The sequence below is a fragment of the Propithecus coquereli genome, unplaced genomic scaffold, assembly GCF_000956105.1.
Source record: "Propithecus coquereli isolate 6110/MARCELLA unplaced genomic scaffold, Pcoq_1.0 Scaffold50, whole genome shotgun sequence".
NCBI classification, from domain to species: domain Eukaryota; kingdom Metazoa; phylum Chordata; class Mammalia; order Primates; family Indriidae; genus Propithecus; species Propithecus coquereli.
The window spans coordinates 3478957-3493015 of record NW_012150841.1 but is presented as its reverse complement, the minus strand read 5'-3'; the positions used below and the strand labels follow the sequence as shown (position 1 = coordinate 3493015).

General features: G+C 38.0%; 1 protein-coding gene across 2 annotated transcripts in view; it reads right to left on the bottom strand.

Moving 5' to 3' along the window:
* The window catches only part of PHEX (phosphate regulating endopeptidase homolog, X-linked), a 183941-nt gene that overhangs the window by 135684 nt on the left and 34198 nt on the right, over nt 1-14059 (bottom strand). For both annotated transcript variants that reach the window (XM_012656322.1, XM_012656323.1), the window contains exons 4-5: nt 7747-7833; nt 6451-6677 (exon numbers count right to left, since the gene is read on the bottom strand). In XM_012656322.1, coding sequence (XP_012511776.1) covers nt 6451-6677; nt 7747-7833 — 314 coding nt within the window. The remainder of the gene's footprint in view (nt 1-6450; nt 6678-7746; nt 7834-14059) is intronic.

Here is a 14059-nt window from a genome sequence, read left to right as displayed (position 1 = left end):
TTTTCACATCTTTGCAATTGTGGATTGTGCTGCTATAAACATTTGAGTACAGATGTCTTTTTTATAGAATGTCTTTTTTTCCTTTGGGTAGGTACTCAGTAGTGGGATTGCTGGATCAAATGGTAGTTCTACTTTTAGTTCTTTGAGGTATCTCCATACTAAGTTGTACTAGTTTGCAGTCCCACCAGCAGTGCATGAGTAAAAGGTCTATATGGGAAAAACTGTAAAATACTGATGAAAGAAATTGAAGAGGACACAAAAATGGAAGGATGTTCCATGATCAAGGATTGGAAGAATTAATATTGTTAAGGTGACAATACTACCCAAAGCAATTTGCAAATTCAATGAAATCCTTATAAAAAAACCAATGACATTCTTCACAAACATGGAGAAAACAATCCCAAATTTTATATGGAACCACAAAAGACCTGAAATAGCCAAAGAAATGCTGAGCAAAAACAACAAAGCTGGAGGTATCACACAGTGTCTGACTTCAAAATATACTACAAAGCTAGAGTAACCAAATCACCATGGTACTGGCATAAAAAGAGACACATAGACCAATGGAAAAGAATAGAAAATCCAGCTATATATCCATGCATTTACAGCCAACTTATTTTCAACAAAGGTGCCAAGATCATACGATGAGGAAAGGATAGTCTCCTCGATAAATGGTACTGGGAAAACTGATAACCATATCCAGAAGAATGAACCTAGACCCCTATCTCTCAGCATGTACAAAAGTCAGATCAAAATGGATTAAAGACTTAAATCTGAGACCTCAAACTATGAAACTACTAAAAGAAAAACACTGGGAAAAAGCTTCAGGACATTGTCCTGGGCAAAGATTTTTTTGTTCAAGACCTCAAAAGCACAGACAGCCAAAGCAAAAATAGACAAATGGGATTACATTCAGCTAAAAAGCTTCTGCACAGCAAAGGAAACAATCAATAAAGTGAAGAGACAACCCACAGAATGGGAGAAAATATTTGTAATATCCATCTGACAAGGGATTAATAATCATAATATATAAGGAGCTCAAATAACTCAATAGCAAAGAAACCCACAAATAACCTTATTAAATAATGGGCAAAGGATTGGAATAGAAATTTCTCAAAAGAAGACTTACAAATGGCCAACAAGTATATGAAAAAATGCATAGCACCACTTATCATCAGGGAAATGTAAATCAAAACCACAGGGAGATATCATCTCATCCCAGTTAGAATGGCCATTAAAAAGACAGGGAACAATAGAGGCTAGCAAGGATGTGGAGAAGGGGGAACCACTGTTGGTGGAATGTAAAGTAGTGCAGCCACTATGGAAAACTATATGGAGTTCCTTAAAAAACTAAAAATAGAACTACTATATGACTCAGTAATCCCACTGCTGGGTATATATACAAAAGAAAGGAAATCAGCATATCGAAGAGATATCTGCACTCCTATGTTTATTGCAGCACTATTCACAGTAGCCAAGATATGGAATCAGCCTAAGTGTCCATCAATGGATGAATAAAGAAAATGTATATACATACAATGGGATATTATTCAGGCACAAAAAAGAATAAAATTCTGTCATTTGCAGCAACATATATGGAACTGGAGGCCATTATGTTAAGCAAAATAAGCACAGAAAGACAAATATCACATGTTCTCACTCATATGTAGGGAGTTAAAAAAGTGGATCTCATGAAGATAGAGAGTATATTTGTGGTTACCAGAGGCCAGGAAGGGTGGAGGGAGGGGAGAGAGAAATGAAGAGAGTTAGATTAATGGGTACAAATATACAGTTTGATAGAAGAAATAAGACCTGATGTTCGATAAATCAATAGGCTGACTATAGTTAACATTAATGGATGATACATTTCAAAATAACTAGAAGAGAATAATTTGAATGTTTCTAGCATAAAGATAAATAATTAAGGTGATAGATATCACAATTACCCTGATTTGATTATATGAATGTATCAAATTATATATATCATGAAAATATATACAGCTATTACGTATCAATAAAAAAATAAATAATAAAAATAACAAAATAAAATTTTATGCTTTGCCAGTTCCTGGGAAGAAGAAAAAAAAATAAAAATGAAAGACAAAGAAATTAGAAAAAATTCATTTCTAAGAAAGCCTCTCCTTGTTGTTTTTATTAATTTGCTGAAAGCCAGAAAAATGCAGGCCATTGAGTGATGATGATTTAAGCTGTTCTTTTCAGTAACTCGTAACACACACTGGGAAAACCCTTACCTTCCAAATACTCTTTCAGGATCATATATATTCAAGTCTTTTATTGTCCCTTAAATCCTCAATCTTCCTATCTCCTGACACGAAATAAATCCAAACACATGTAGCAAGACAATGCTTTTGGTCACTAACTTCTGTTGTTTTCTGTATTTTTGTATTTCCTTTCTCCCATTTAAGCCTGTAGCAAATCCCATGCCATCTCACCACAGGGGAGCTTTGCAGAGGGCCACTGTGTGGCTTGGAGCAATGCCTGCCAGCCACACTGCATGTCCTTGCCATGGGGATATATCTGCCCCTTGGAAGGGGTGCATTTTTCTTCACCCAAAGGCACCATCTGCTCACCCAACAGTATGCCCACAGTGTTGTGTCTGCCCAGAAGGAGGGTTTTTTCTTATCCTTGTGGGTTTCTGGGATTAGAACAGCTAAAAACACTGTGGAAAATATAATTTGATGGAAAAGGAAGCCTAAGTACATTGAGAGAAGAGAGTTTGAGGTAAAGGGGATTTTTTCCCAGAGCAAAAAGAGGATCTCCCAGGTAGCAAAAGAAATTAATGGTTTTCACGAGCAGAGGAACCAGGTGGTGCCCCTAGAACATGCGTAGAACGTGCGTGGCACGATCTGAAAGGGAACGGGAATCCCAGGACCCCAACATCACAGAAGCACACTGGGAGGAGATACACAGGTTCCGTGGTGCGTTTCTTCTCAGAAACCAGGTAACTGATGACAGGAGGGTCTCCCAGTACCCTAGGAGAAGACTGAGAAATGGGGCCACCAGGAGGGGGAGAAGTGTCTGGACTGAGGTTTGGTTTCTCACCAAAAGGTGGGGTGGGAGCTTGGAGTCAAAGTTTAGGCTGACGAAAGAAAATACCTATTTCTTGCACAACTGAATTTAAGATCTGAGAGGCATGTCGGGTACATAAATTGAAGAGAAAGATTCTCCAAATGGTCCTGACCAATTGCTGAGTCATGCTTTAAGAGAAGCTAACCTTGTGTCGTGTGCTAATATGGGCCGGTATCTACCATGGAAACTATCACAAAATTCAAGTCATTTTTAACCCTCACAGTGACAGTGAAAAGTAAATTCTAATTCATCCTTCCTTACACACGGGGAAAGTGAGACTCAGGGAAGTGAAGTAATTTGCACAAAGATATTCAGTGAGTAAATTACAAAGCTAAACTGCGAACCTCAAGCTCCTTAACAGCAAAGCCTACTCTTTTTCGGTTTTCAAACTATGTTCCACAAAACCTAAAAGGTATTCATTGAATTAGATTTTGTTTTTTATAGTTCAAACTATTTTTAAACTAATAAAAAAGCAACACTCACAAATTCTACAGCTTTGGCATCCATCGATACACTAATTTTTGCTGTCAAGTTCATTGGGTTTCATGTTCAGAATAAAGCTTCTCCTACTATCTATCTCTAGACATGTGCTTGAACTTCTTGTAACTATATCATCGTTAGGAAGACTGTAGCTATAATGTATTTGGGGGAAGGCCATTAATTCAGATGTGTGAATATTCACTCATGTAAAATAATACAAACAGGGACAACTAAAGCAAACATGTGCTGCACTCAAATGCCAATGCTCAAACACTTCATTTTGGAATAAGCTGCCATCTTGGCAAAGGACGGCAAATAATAAGTACATGAGTGCCTCCTTATTTGGAAAGTATTCTATCCAAAGACAGTTTACCATTTCTAGAACCAGTTTAATTGAATATTAAGTGTGCAAGGCAAGCTGTTAAAAATTGGTTTCCCTTTTCCTCTATTTCTCATGTTTTCTGTAAGCTAGTATGACAACTAGAAGCCTGATCAGATTCAAAGGTTTTTTTTTCCTTTTTTTGGCACAACATTATAGGTGATAATGTGTACCTCCTACTGCATGGTATCAGAAGGCACACAATATCTAGTTGTCCCACTTTCAGCAATGCTACCATTGAATTTGGGTTCTGGTGATGTCAGTCTGATCTCTCTATCATGAATTTCCCAATCATCCTTTCACCTAATGGTTTTAGCAGCTATTGATGATAATTATCTAGATGTATCATTTCATTAGAGATTTTTAAAACTTGGATAACTCTATAATTCTATTATTTCTCCTGCATTTTTCAAGCTGTGATTCTCCTATAAGAACTTTCTCTCATCAACTATCAGATTACCCAGATATCAGCCAAATTCAGAATACGGGACAGTCTATAGGACAAATAGTCTAATTTCTTCAACACATAAATGTGGTTTAAAAAACAAAAAGAGGGGGAACTCTTGTGGATTAAAATAGACATATCGACCAAATGCATATATGATGCTTATTTGGAGCCCAAATCAAAGACCAGCTGTTTTTGTTTTTCAAAAAAAGGACGTGTTTGAGACAATCAGGAAAAGTAAAAATTAACTGGGTATTAAATCTTAATTATGGAATTATGATTACCATTTTGGCTGTGATAATAGTCCTTTCCATTAAATAAGCACTGAAGTATTTACTAGTGTAATGATATTATATTTTGGATTTGCTATAAAATGTTCTAGCCCCCTCCCAAAAACAGGAGGGGTTTAGATTAAAAAAAATAATAACAGCAGAAAGTTGAAGGTTGTTGAAGCTGGGTTGATGAGTACATGGGAGTTTATTGTTCTATTCTTTCTTTTTATTTTTATGTATATCATTTTCCATAATAAAATGTTTAACAAAATAAATTCAGTTCTTTGACTAGGTCTAGAAATTGGTGAAAAATAAAATGGCTACCATTTACAATTACCCACCTGTGTATGAATCAAGATCTTCCATCATTTAATAGAGTATGTAAACTTAAGTTTAAAAGACAGTCCCTAGCTTACTTCAAAACACCACTTAAGGTGTTTGAAAGAATATCATAATAGTTCTAGAATTGAGAATGACAGTCTTAAAATCTAGTTTTTAAAAAAGAAATGAGTAATCTATCAACATGGGACAGAGGTCAATTGGATCATCACCACCATTGTGTCTTACATAGTACCATGTTACCATTTCATCGCCCAACATGAAAACACAGCTGTCTCTAAAACTCAGAATTTCCTCCTGAGTAGATGGGAATTCTTTCAATGATTGAAGATTTTTATTAAGACTTCCATTGTCTAAACCAGAGTTCAGAAAACTACAGCCTTCAGGCCAGTCTGCCACAAAGCCACACCCATTTGTTGTCTACGGTTGCTTTCCCAGGTACGATGGCAGAATTGAGTAGTTGCAACAGAGGTCAGATGGCCTGCATCCTAAGATATGTACTATCTGGCCCTTTACCGAAAAAGCATGTCATTCCCTGGTCTAAATCAAAAGTTAAACTCCAGGATTTGGATTCTGAGAGGTTGACTTATATGAGGTGAGGGTAATATACTTCTACAACTTGAATATCAATATATCATTAATATTCGGTAGTTTAAGGAAAGAATTGGGGGTGGGGAATCATTGGCTCAATAACATTTTCATTATTAGTCAAAGTAACTGTGGAAGCAAAAAAAAACCAGCAGGATCAAAGCACAAAACAATTTGAAAAATGTTATTTGAATTCTTGCAAAGCTCTTTCACTGGTGAATCTTTCACTGTTGGTAGTTTTCTGATAGCCTGCTGAACTTATCAATGTGATCTACCTCAGGGTATGTCCACATAGTCTACTCCTTTATGGAAGAAATGCTTACTCTCCCAACAGAAAATACAACAACACACTTGGAACAGAGTAAATGTTGTTTTATCTTTTGAAAAGAAGGTGGAGAGATTCAGATTGAACTTGAAAATGAAAGTTTAGGCATGCATGCAAGAAGATGTTAGTGAAAAGGGAACAAGGAATTATGGCACGTGTTCTCTCCTCCATCAGGGGAATGCAGTGGCAAGGGAAAGGGCAGAGTTCAGAAAGTCTTTGCTCACAGAGGGAAACTGCAGTGCCCTGCCCATGGAATTTAGGGTCCCTAGATGTGCTCCGAGTAGATAGTTGAGGGCCAGATCACAGATCACTTGAAACTCACTCACCAGCTTTCTGAAAGGCCGACAAAACTTGTCTGGTAATGCTCTACATTCTACAAAGCTGGGAGAAGGGGAATATTCTAGATCATACTGTTCGATAGAATTTTTACCTTATTATTTCACTAAGGCAGCATGAGTCTCTTTCCCCAGAATGGCAGCCCAAAAGGTTAATCTCAGACTGAACAAAGAGGATGAATGAGTCCTCACTATACCTTCAAGATATGTTCATTGGATGCCTTGTCATCAGGGGACACATACAAACGGATGAACACAGAATTGCTATATTGACCACGAAATGTTGCAAGTGTCTGCAGAAGGCTGAACTTTCTCTCTGACCAAACCCCTTCAGGACCAATATTAGATTCGAGCACAGGCCAGCGAAAAGGTGAATGCCGCAGGATATGTAGCAGTGGCTTGGCATCTGCTTTTTCAATCGCTTCTGAAAGGGAGCAGATATGAAGGGAGAATTAGAATTGCAAACTGGATCACCAAACTAGAATGCAAGTGCATCTTCTCAAGAGAAAATTCCCATTTAGGTCCCAACTTAAAATTTCAGCTATTAGGGAGAGGGTAGGTGAGGTAGGTTGGGATGAACATAACCACAGAGACAGAACTACCCATGACCCACACTTCGTTGTGACTATCTGAACCTGTTGTTCTTTCCAGGAGAGCTCACTAAGGAACCTGCTGGATATTTCCTACAATAAAACATGCCTCACTACATTGACCCCAGCCAATGAGTGATGTTAGGCTGATAATACTTGGTGGGACTAAGGAACAACCTTAACTAAAGGAAATGCTTCAGTGAAGCCAATCACTCCCCAATGAAGGTGAATTAATGCTTCAGACTCTTATCTTTTACTGCTCTCTACTAGCTCACCAACGGATACTCCAAACCTTAGACCAATTAACACTCTTCCAAGAGGCACTGGCTTCTTTCCACAATGGCCTTGAGAAGGTGAACCAGGTAAAATGGCAAGTATCTCTTCCAACTTCAATCAGACACAAGATGTTGAGATAGGCCTAAGGCATACACCTAAGATGCCTGTTAGGCTGACGCAGAAACCGGGCATGCCTGGGAACCTGGATTTCTCTAGGCTCCAGTAGATCCTATGGAACATATTAACATTTCCAACTGTACTTCCTTCCAGCCTCTTCCTCAGATCAGATCCGGCCTGGCCTCTGAATTCTAGTTTCTGCACTAGGTACAATGTGTTTTGCCCTTTTGACCCTGCCCAGGTTTCTCGTGGAGTAACTGATACCCAGAGAATTCAAGCCTTAGAAATAAGATTATCTTCTCCATCAAGCTAGCAACAGAACATTAACTAAGACAGGACTAGTCAAAATCCAGTCTTTGAGAATTGTTTTTTTTTTACCTTAAATAACACCTTTAAACATTAATAGAATTCTTAGTAGTTCTCATTTTCCTCACACAATATCTTTAAACATTAATAGAACTCTGAAGGTTAAGGGTGGTGAATATTTCATTTATTTTCTTTATTACTCACTCTCATTCATGCAGGATGAATAAAGGATTTTGGCTTTCTGTATGGCTTCAGTGTCCCTCCTTCTACTGATTGATTTCTCCAAAAGTGCTGGGAAAGGTTAAGAAAGGATTCATTAGTATCCACCCACACATGGTACCAAGTTGGAAGTCATTTGATAATCACAGTCCCAGCCTCCAGAAGATTAAATATAAAGACAGACAACCCAGGAAAAGACAGATCTATCAAAGACATGCAGACAGCAGAACCGATTCCAAGTTGCTCGAGGTTCAAATAAAAACAATTTAACATTCTGTTATACAGGGTTCTCCTAACTCAAAAGAAACAAAAGTTCAATTTCCAACTGAGACTGGAATGAGAATGGATCTTCCGTAGGGGTTAATTTCTTCTGCCACCTACACAAAAGGAAACAGAATTCATTCATTTATCCAAGAACCAAAAATAACTGAATTCTGTCCCTTGTTCCTACACAAAGTAATATTCTCAACAGAGGCAATTTCATCAGGGTCGGGTTTCTTAAGATTTCTTCACAGCCCAGCCGCTCAGGGAGGTCACCTGGAAGAAATTTCTCATTAGAAGTTTTATTCAATGTTGCATAAACATGCTATGGACATGGAAGAAGTTGTTTACATGGGAAACCTACCCAAATTACCTAAAAATTGCCCATTTACACATGCAAATCCTGGCCATTTAAATGAGGCCATGTGTATAAAATGGTTGCCAGCCCAGACATAGGCCCACCTGGAAAAAGATTTTCTATTTGTAAAACCACTAATAATATTGTTTAAAGGTAGAAAATGACAGCTGTCACTATTTCATTAAGTAAAGAAAGAGGATGGTCAGGACTCAGTGAAAACCCTCCCCAGAAAAGAACACCTTGAATGTACTTGAGAGTATTAATTTACCAAAATGAAGCCAATATGAAGAATCCCTATGGTGACTGAAGCACCAGGGCACTGCTACACCATGCTATGTATGTCAAACTGCTGTCGTCAAGCATTTGGGGAAACAACCTAGCAACCCCCAAAATCACTGTACAACAGCTATTCCTACAGTACTCTGAATAGCTTCAAGACACAATGGACAGTGCTAATTAAATTATTAAATAATTACATATTCCCCGAAGAGGAATCTACTTCTAAACGAGAAGTTCTACATTTCAAATGATGTAACCTAGAGCTCCTGTCCAGTTTTTTTTTACATAAGCACCTGTACATAAAACAAGTTCATATAACTAGATAGATTCCAGTAAAATAAACTAAATGGGGTTGGATGTGGGCATTTTCAATTACTTCAGCTTTTTTTGGTGTTTCCTTCTTGCGTATCATCGCAGCAATAAAAGCAGAATAACTAGCCCCAAGGATAAAGAAAGGAGACTTTCTTAATGAACAGAAAGCTCTAAAGCTACATCCATATATATTTCCATTCAAATCAGCTCATGCGCCTTTCCACCATATTGCCTACACAATCATTACAGTCATTAGACTGTTAGGGAGACGCATTTGGAAATAAATAATCCAAATTTCATTTAGGGTTGTGGTGATGTTCCAATGCTATAAACGCTCCACAGGCTGCAAACATGAATGCCCTGAAGACCAAAAATAAGCCACAGGAGCAAAACGAACTAAAAGTATTAAATATTTACTTGTGTGTGCTCCCAAGGCATGCTGTGGATCACAGGAAGGGGAAAAGAGGACACGCATATGTTAAGTAGGGCAATCCGAAAACCCTAAGCACGCACAAATATCAATAATTTATATATGTCAAAATTCTGGTTTCTGTACCACAATTTGGCTTTTAAAATAGAGTCAGCTATCAGGGGTTCCCTTTTCCTTCTCTCCTCCTTTCTTTCTCTCTGTGCCCAAGCAGGCAGGAGAGAACATTGATATGCAGACAGTGATGTGGCAATCAGTTGGCAGCATCCATTTTATATATCTCTGCATGTGAATTAGTGGTAAGAGGAATAAAATCTAGCCTAGACAGTTATTAATGAACAGAAAACAAAGCCTGCCTATCACAGGCAATTACTCGGGTTATTAAAATGTCCCTAAAGCATTGAGAAATGCTCACAGGTCACCCACACAGGGGCATTCCCATCATAACCTGTGTTGTTTCTTGGAGGATTTCTCAATTCTGCACCCCATCCAGGTATTCCTTACTGTATTACAACAGAAAAGGAAAACTCCAGTTCATAAAAACCTATAATGTAGCCAACCTCAGACTTCAAAATTGGTTTGAGAAGTTCTTATCATCAAATTTGAACATTAAGTACTTTTCCTCTCTTCCTTATGCTCAATCAAATAAAATTGGTTTTAAAAAAAAATAAGGCAACATAACAGACATGTCTAGGGAGTGGGCTTTTGAATCACACACACAGGGGTTCCAGTTGTAGCTTGCTGCTACTTCCTAGCTGGAATTTGAGCAAGTTATTTAATCTCTCTAAGCCCCAGTTTCTTTATCTGTAAAGTTGAGGAATAGTACATGCCTACCAGGACTGTGGTGAGGATTTAAAATTTTTAATGCACAAAAAGCCTCTATCTCAGTGCCTGGGCATGTGATAAGGGGATCAATAAGTGGCAACTTAAATAGGATTACAGGCAGAATTAGCCATACGCCAAAATTGTAAAGTAATCAAGCTTGTTTCTAGTGCTTCCTCCATAATGGTTTTTGTTTCCCTCCTCCCTTCTCAGGATATTGGTGGCCAAAGGCCTTATGCTAATCCAAGATACTGCCAGACCATGTGCAGGACTATTTAACAAACTGGACCTACTCTAGCCACCTTGCAAAGCCCCCTGCTCTCAGTACTTCCTCTGCTTCCATAGTAGGGGCAATGCTAAATGAGGAGATAAATTTTGCAGTCAGTATTAACCTCCGAAAATATTTCGCTCACATTCCTTGTCCTGGACGAGGCATTTTCTATTATGTAAACTTTTTCAATGAAAGTACAGAAAAGTCTGCAGATAATAATTTGAAGGATTTTCAAAAAGTAAACCCAAGCAAGTAATCAACATTATTACCAGAACCCCAGAGTCCCCTTGTGTCCCCTTCCAATCACTACCCCAACCAAGACAACCAACATTCTCCTTGGTGAAGTACTTACTCAAGTCTATTTCACGTATTTCTATTGGGTAATCTACCTTCTTCTTATCAATTTGTAGGAGTTCTTTACATATTCTACACACAAGTCCTTTCTGAATATTTGTATTGCAAAATCTTCTCCCATTACATAGACTTCATTTTTTAATGACATCTTATAATGAACTGAAATTCTTTATTTTAATGTATCCCAATTTGTTTATTTTTTCCCCTCTATGGCTAGCATATTTCGTGTCCTATCTAAGAAATCTTTGCCTATCCCAAAGTCACGAAGACAGTCTACGTTTTCTTCCAGAATCTTTATTGTTTTACATTTAGATCTACAGTCCATCTAGAATTTATTTTTTCCCATGGTGTGGATAACCAGGCCTTTGTAACAAGCCTAGCCTCACAGGGATAGATCATGTGGTCGTTGGGCCTCAAATAATATCACCAAAAAAAATACTTTGGGTTCAAAAAATTGGTATTAATAATAGTTACTCTTCATCAGATTGAGTGCTCTTTTAGGCAGGGGCTGGGTCACGTTCATCTTTGAAAACCCAGGGCCTAGAGCTTGGCATGGTTGGTGCTTAGTGAATGTTTGCTGGGTTGAATTCCTGACAAGGGAAGTCTAAGAGAGAGCTTTTCATCCAACCAAAAAGGGACTATGAGAAGCTAGACTGACTAGTTTTATCATTGCCCTTGCAATCAGCAATGCCCCGATCCTGTCAACATCATAATCTCCTTTTTTCACATCCCAGTCCCTATATCATGCAATGAAATTCAAGACTTCATTCCTCTTTTTCTGAATACCAGTTTTCAGGATGCCTAAGTTTGATTTTAGCAATTGTCTCAGCTTAATCATCCATTCCCAATGCCCTGCTCTTCTATACTGGAGAGAAAAAAAAAATACTTAGTTATCCTCAGACACCAAGAGTAGGGCTATCAAGTCTACTCACTCAATTTACTTCTCCTGCTCAGACAGGAAATTTATTGAGTGCTCTAGAATATAAAAAGGAAATTCCAAAGGAAGGATGAGACTCCTGAGGACTTTATAGTACAATGGTTAGGCAAGAGTTCATGACAGTCACGTGCAGCTCAGGTCAATCATGTGAAGTTCCTTCAATATTTAGGGCCTGCTCAACTAATACTATCTTCAAAAATATTACATGTGCAAAGTTTTAGGCCTGCAAGCAAAAACCTACCAAGAACTTTGATGTTGAGCTGACGCCATTTGAATGACATGGCTCCAGAGCACAGGAACTCTATCTACATCCTCCCTCAAGTTCTTTCTCCTGACTCCGCAATATATCTATATGCCTGTTCTAAAGGGGATCCTCTGGCTATTTGCTCAGAGACCAATGATTGCTGGAGCTATTTGTTTGATTTGCTTAACAAAAACAGCGAGTGCATTCTAAAACCTTTACATCAATGTCACCGAGGTAAATTCTCAATTTCATGTAGATTATGCCAACCTTTCTCTTTTGGAAATCAGAGGGAGTGCCCTCTTATTTCTAGTGAGAGAAATAACATACAAAAATCAAAATTTCAGAAAATCAAATCTCTATTTTAAGCTTCCACACCTACATAATGAACAGAATGTTCTCTAGACCTATATATTTTTTTAAACCTATCATATCATGGCCTGGTTTCTCCTTTGGTGGTACTTAAAAACCACCTTTGAATGGTCTCTGGTTGAATGTCGCCTCTAATCTCACTATTTTTAGCCCTTGTTGATTTTCTAGGCTACAGACTTCAATTTGGTTTCCAGGCTCCTCAGTTTATTTACTGTACTGAAAAATTGCATTTTTCTAACTCATACTGCATGGGTATTAAACCCTTATGCAGTTAGACCTGGAGACTCTAAATCAGCTTGCAAAGCTCATTGTTATTCTCATTAAAAAATAAAATTCAAGTTAACTAAGTCATGGTCTGGGGATTCCATAACCCTCATATTTTCACACAGATTGTGCAACACTCAGCTTTGCAGTTCCTCAGCCCCATAGCAAGTCAAGCATGGGATTAGCTGAGTCTGTTTGACATACTGAAAAGACAATAAGAGCTGATATTTCTCATTCCTCTAGAAAAGTCTCAGCTAAATATAGGGAAAAAAATTGGTCAGACTTATTTTCTCTGTTCATGTTTTATGATCGTCTTATAATTGATAATTGTTGGGTAGTATCAGCTTAAGAAAGAGGGGCAGAGATGATTTTAGGGGGATTAAAATCCTCTAACTCATCAATCTAAATCTTGAATAACCAAATAACACAAAATACTCCCCCCCCCTTAACACAAAAGACCTCTTTGTCCACAATAAAATCAATTTTATAAAACTGCCAGGCACAACGAAAGTCTAATGGAAGGTAACTCTTTTATTATGTTCACTTATAAGTGAATTTATAAGGATTACACTTGTCAAGGTTACACTTCAAAATAATTTAGCACTACTCTTTGGTAGCACCGCATTACAATGAATCTGCCAATATGATGTTTTAACTCATAAAAATAGCTTCCTTATTTAGATAATTTGTATCTTAGCAGATAATTCCATATAAGGCCTGTGCCAAACTTGAAATCATTAAAATCCATCTTCGGCTTTTTCCTATAGGAAAACCCTAGTTATATATCTTTCCCACCTATTTCAACCTTCTTAACGTTACAAGGAAAGGGCCATATGTGGTTATATACTCCTTGTAATGGTTTGTCCTTAGCAATCCTGAGACGTCTAAGGATCCAGTAATGACAGCATTCATTTATTAAGCACCTGCTCTGTGCCAAGGGTATTGTACGTAACCTCAATTAACCTTCCCAGAAAACCTAAGAGGCATGTATCATTAACCCCATCCTACAGGTGAGAAAACTGTAAGAACTTGTCCAAGGAGACTCAGAAAGTAGAGGTTAGAACTTAGATTTGAACCCAGGTCTTTGACTCCTGCTCATTTGACCATCAGACACCCAGCAAAATTACCCAAGTTGCTTTCCTGTGAGAGAACGAGGCGCCCAGTGGCTAAACCAGAGGCAGCAATGTCCTCATGGAATTTCCCTTACAGATCTCTCAATCACAACTAGAAGAAAGACCTTCCTGTTTACATCATGACTTGTTTTTACAGTGGTGGAATGGCTTTGCACTGAGCCATCTACTCCCTTGCCTTGTCACACTATTTGTAACCAGTGCACAGACTCCTGAGACACCTAGCCAGAAGTGCGAGACCTGGTAAGATTTAGAGCAGAATGAGGTCCT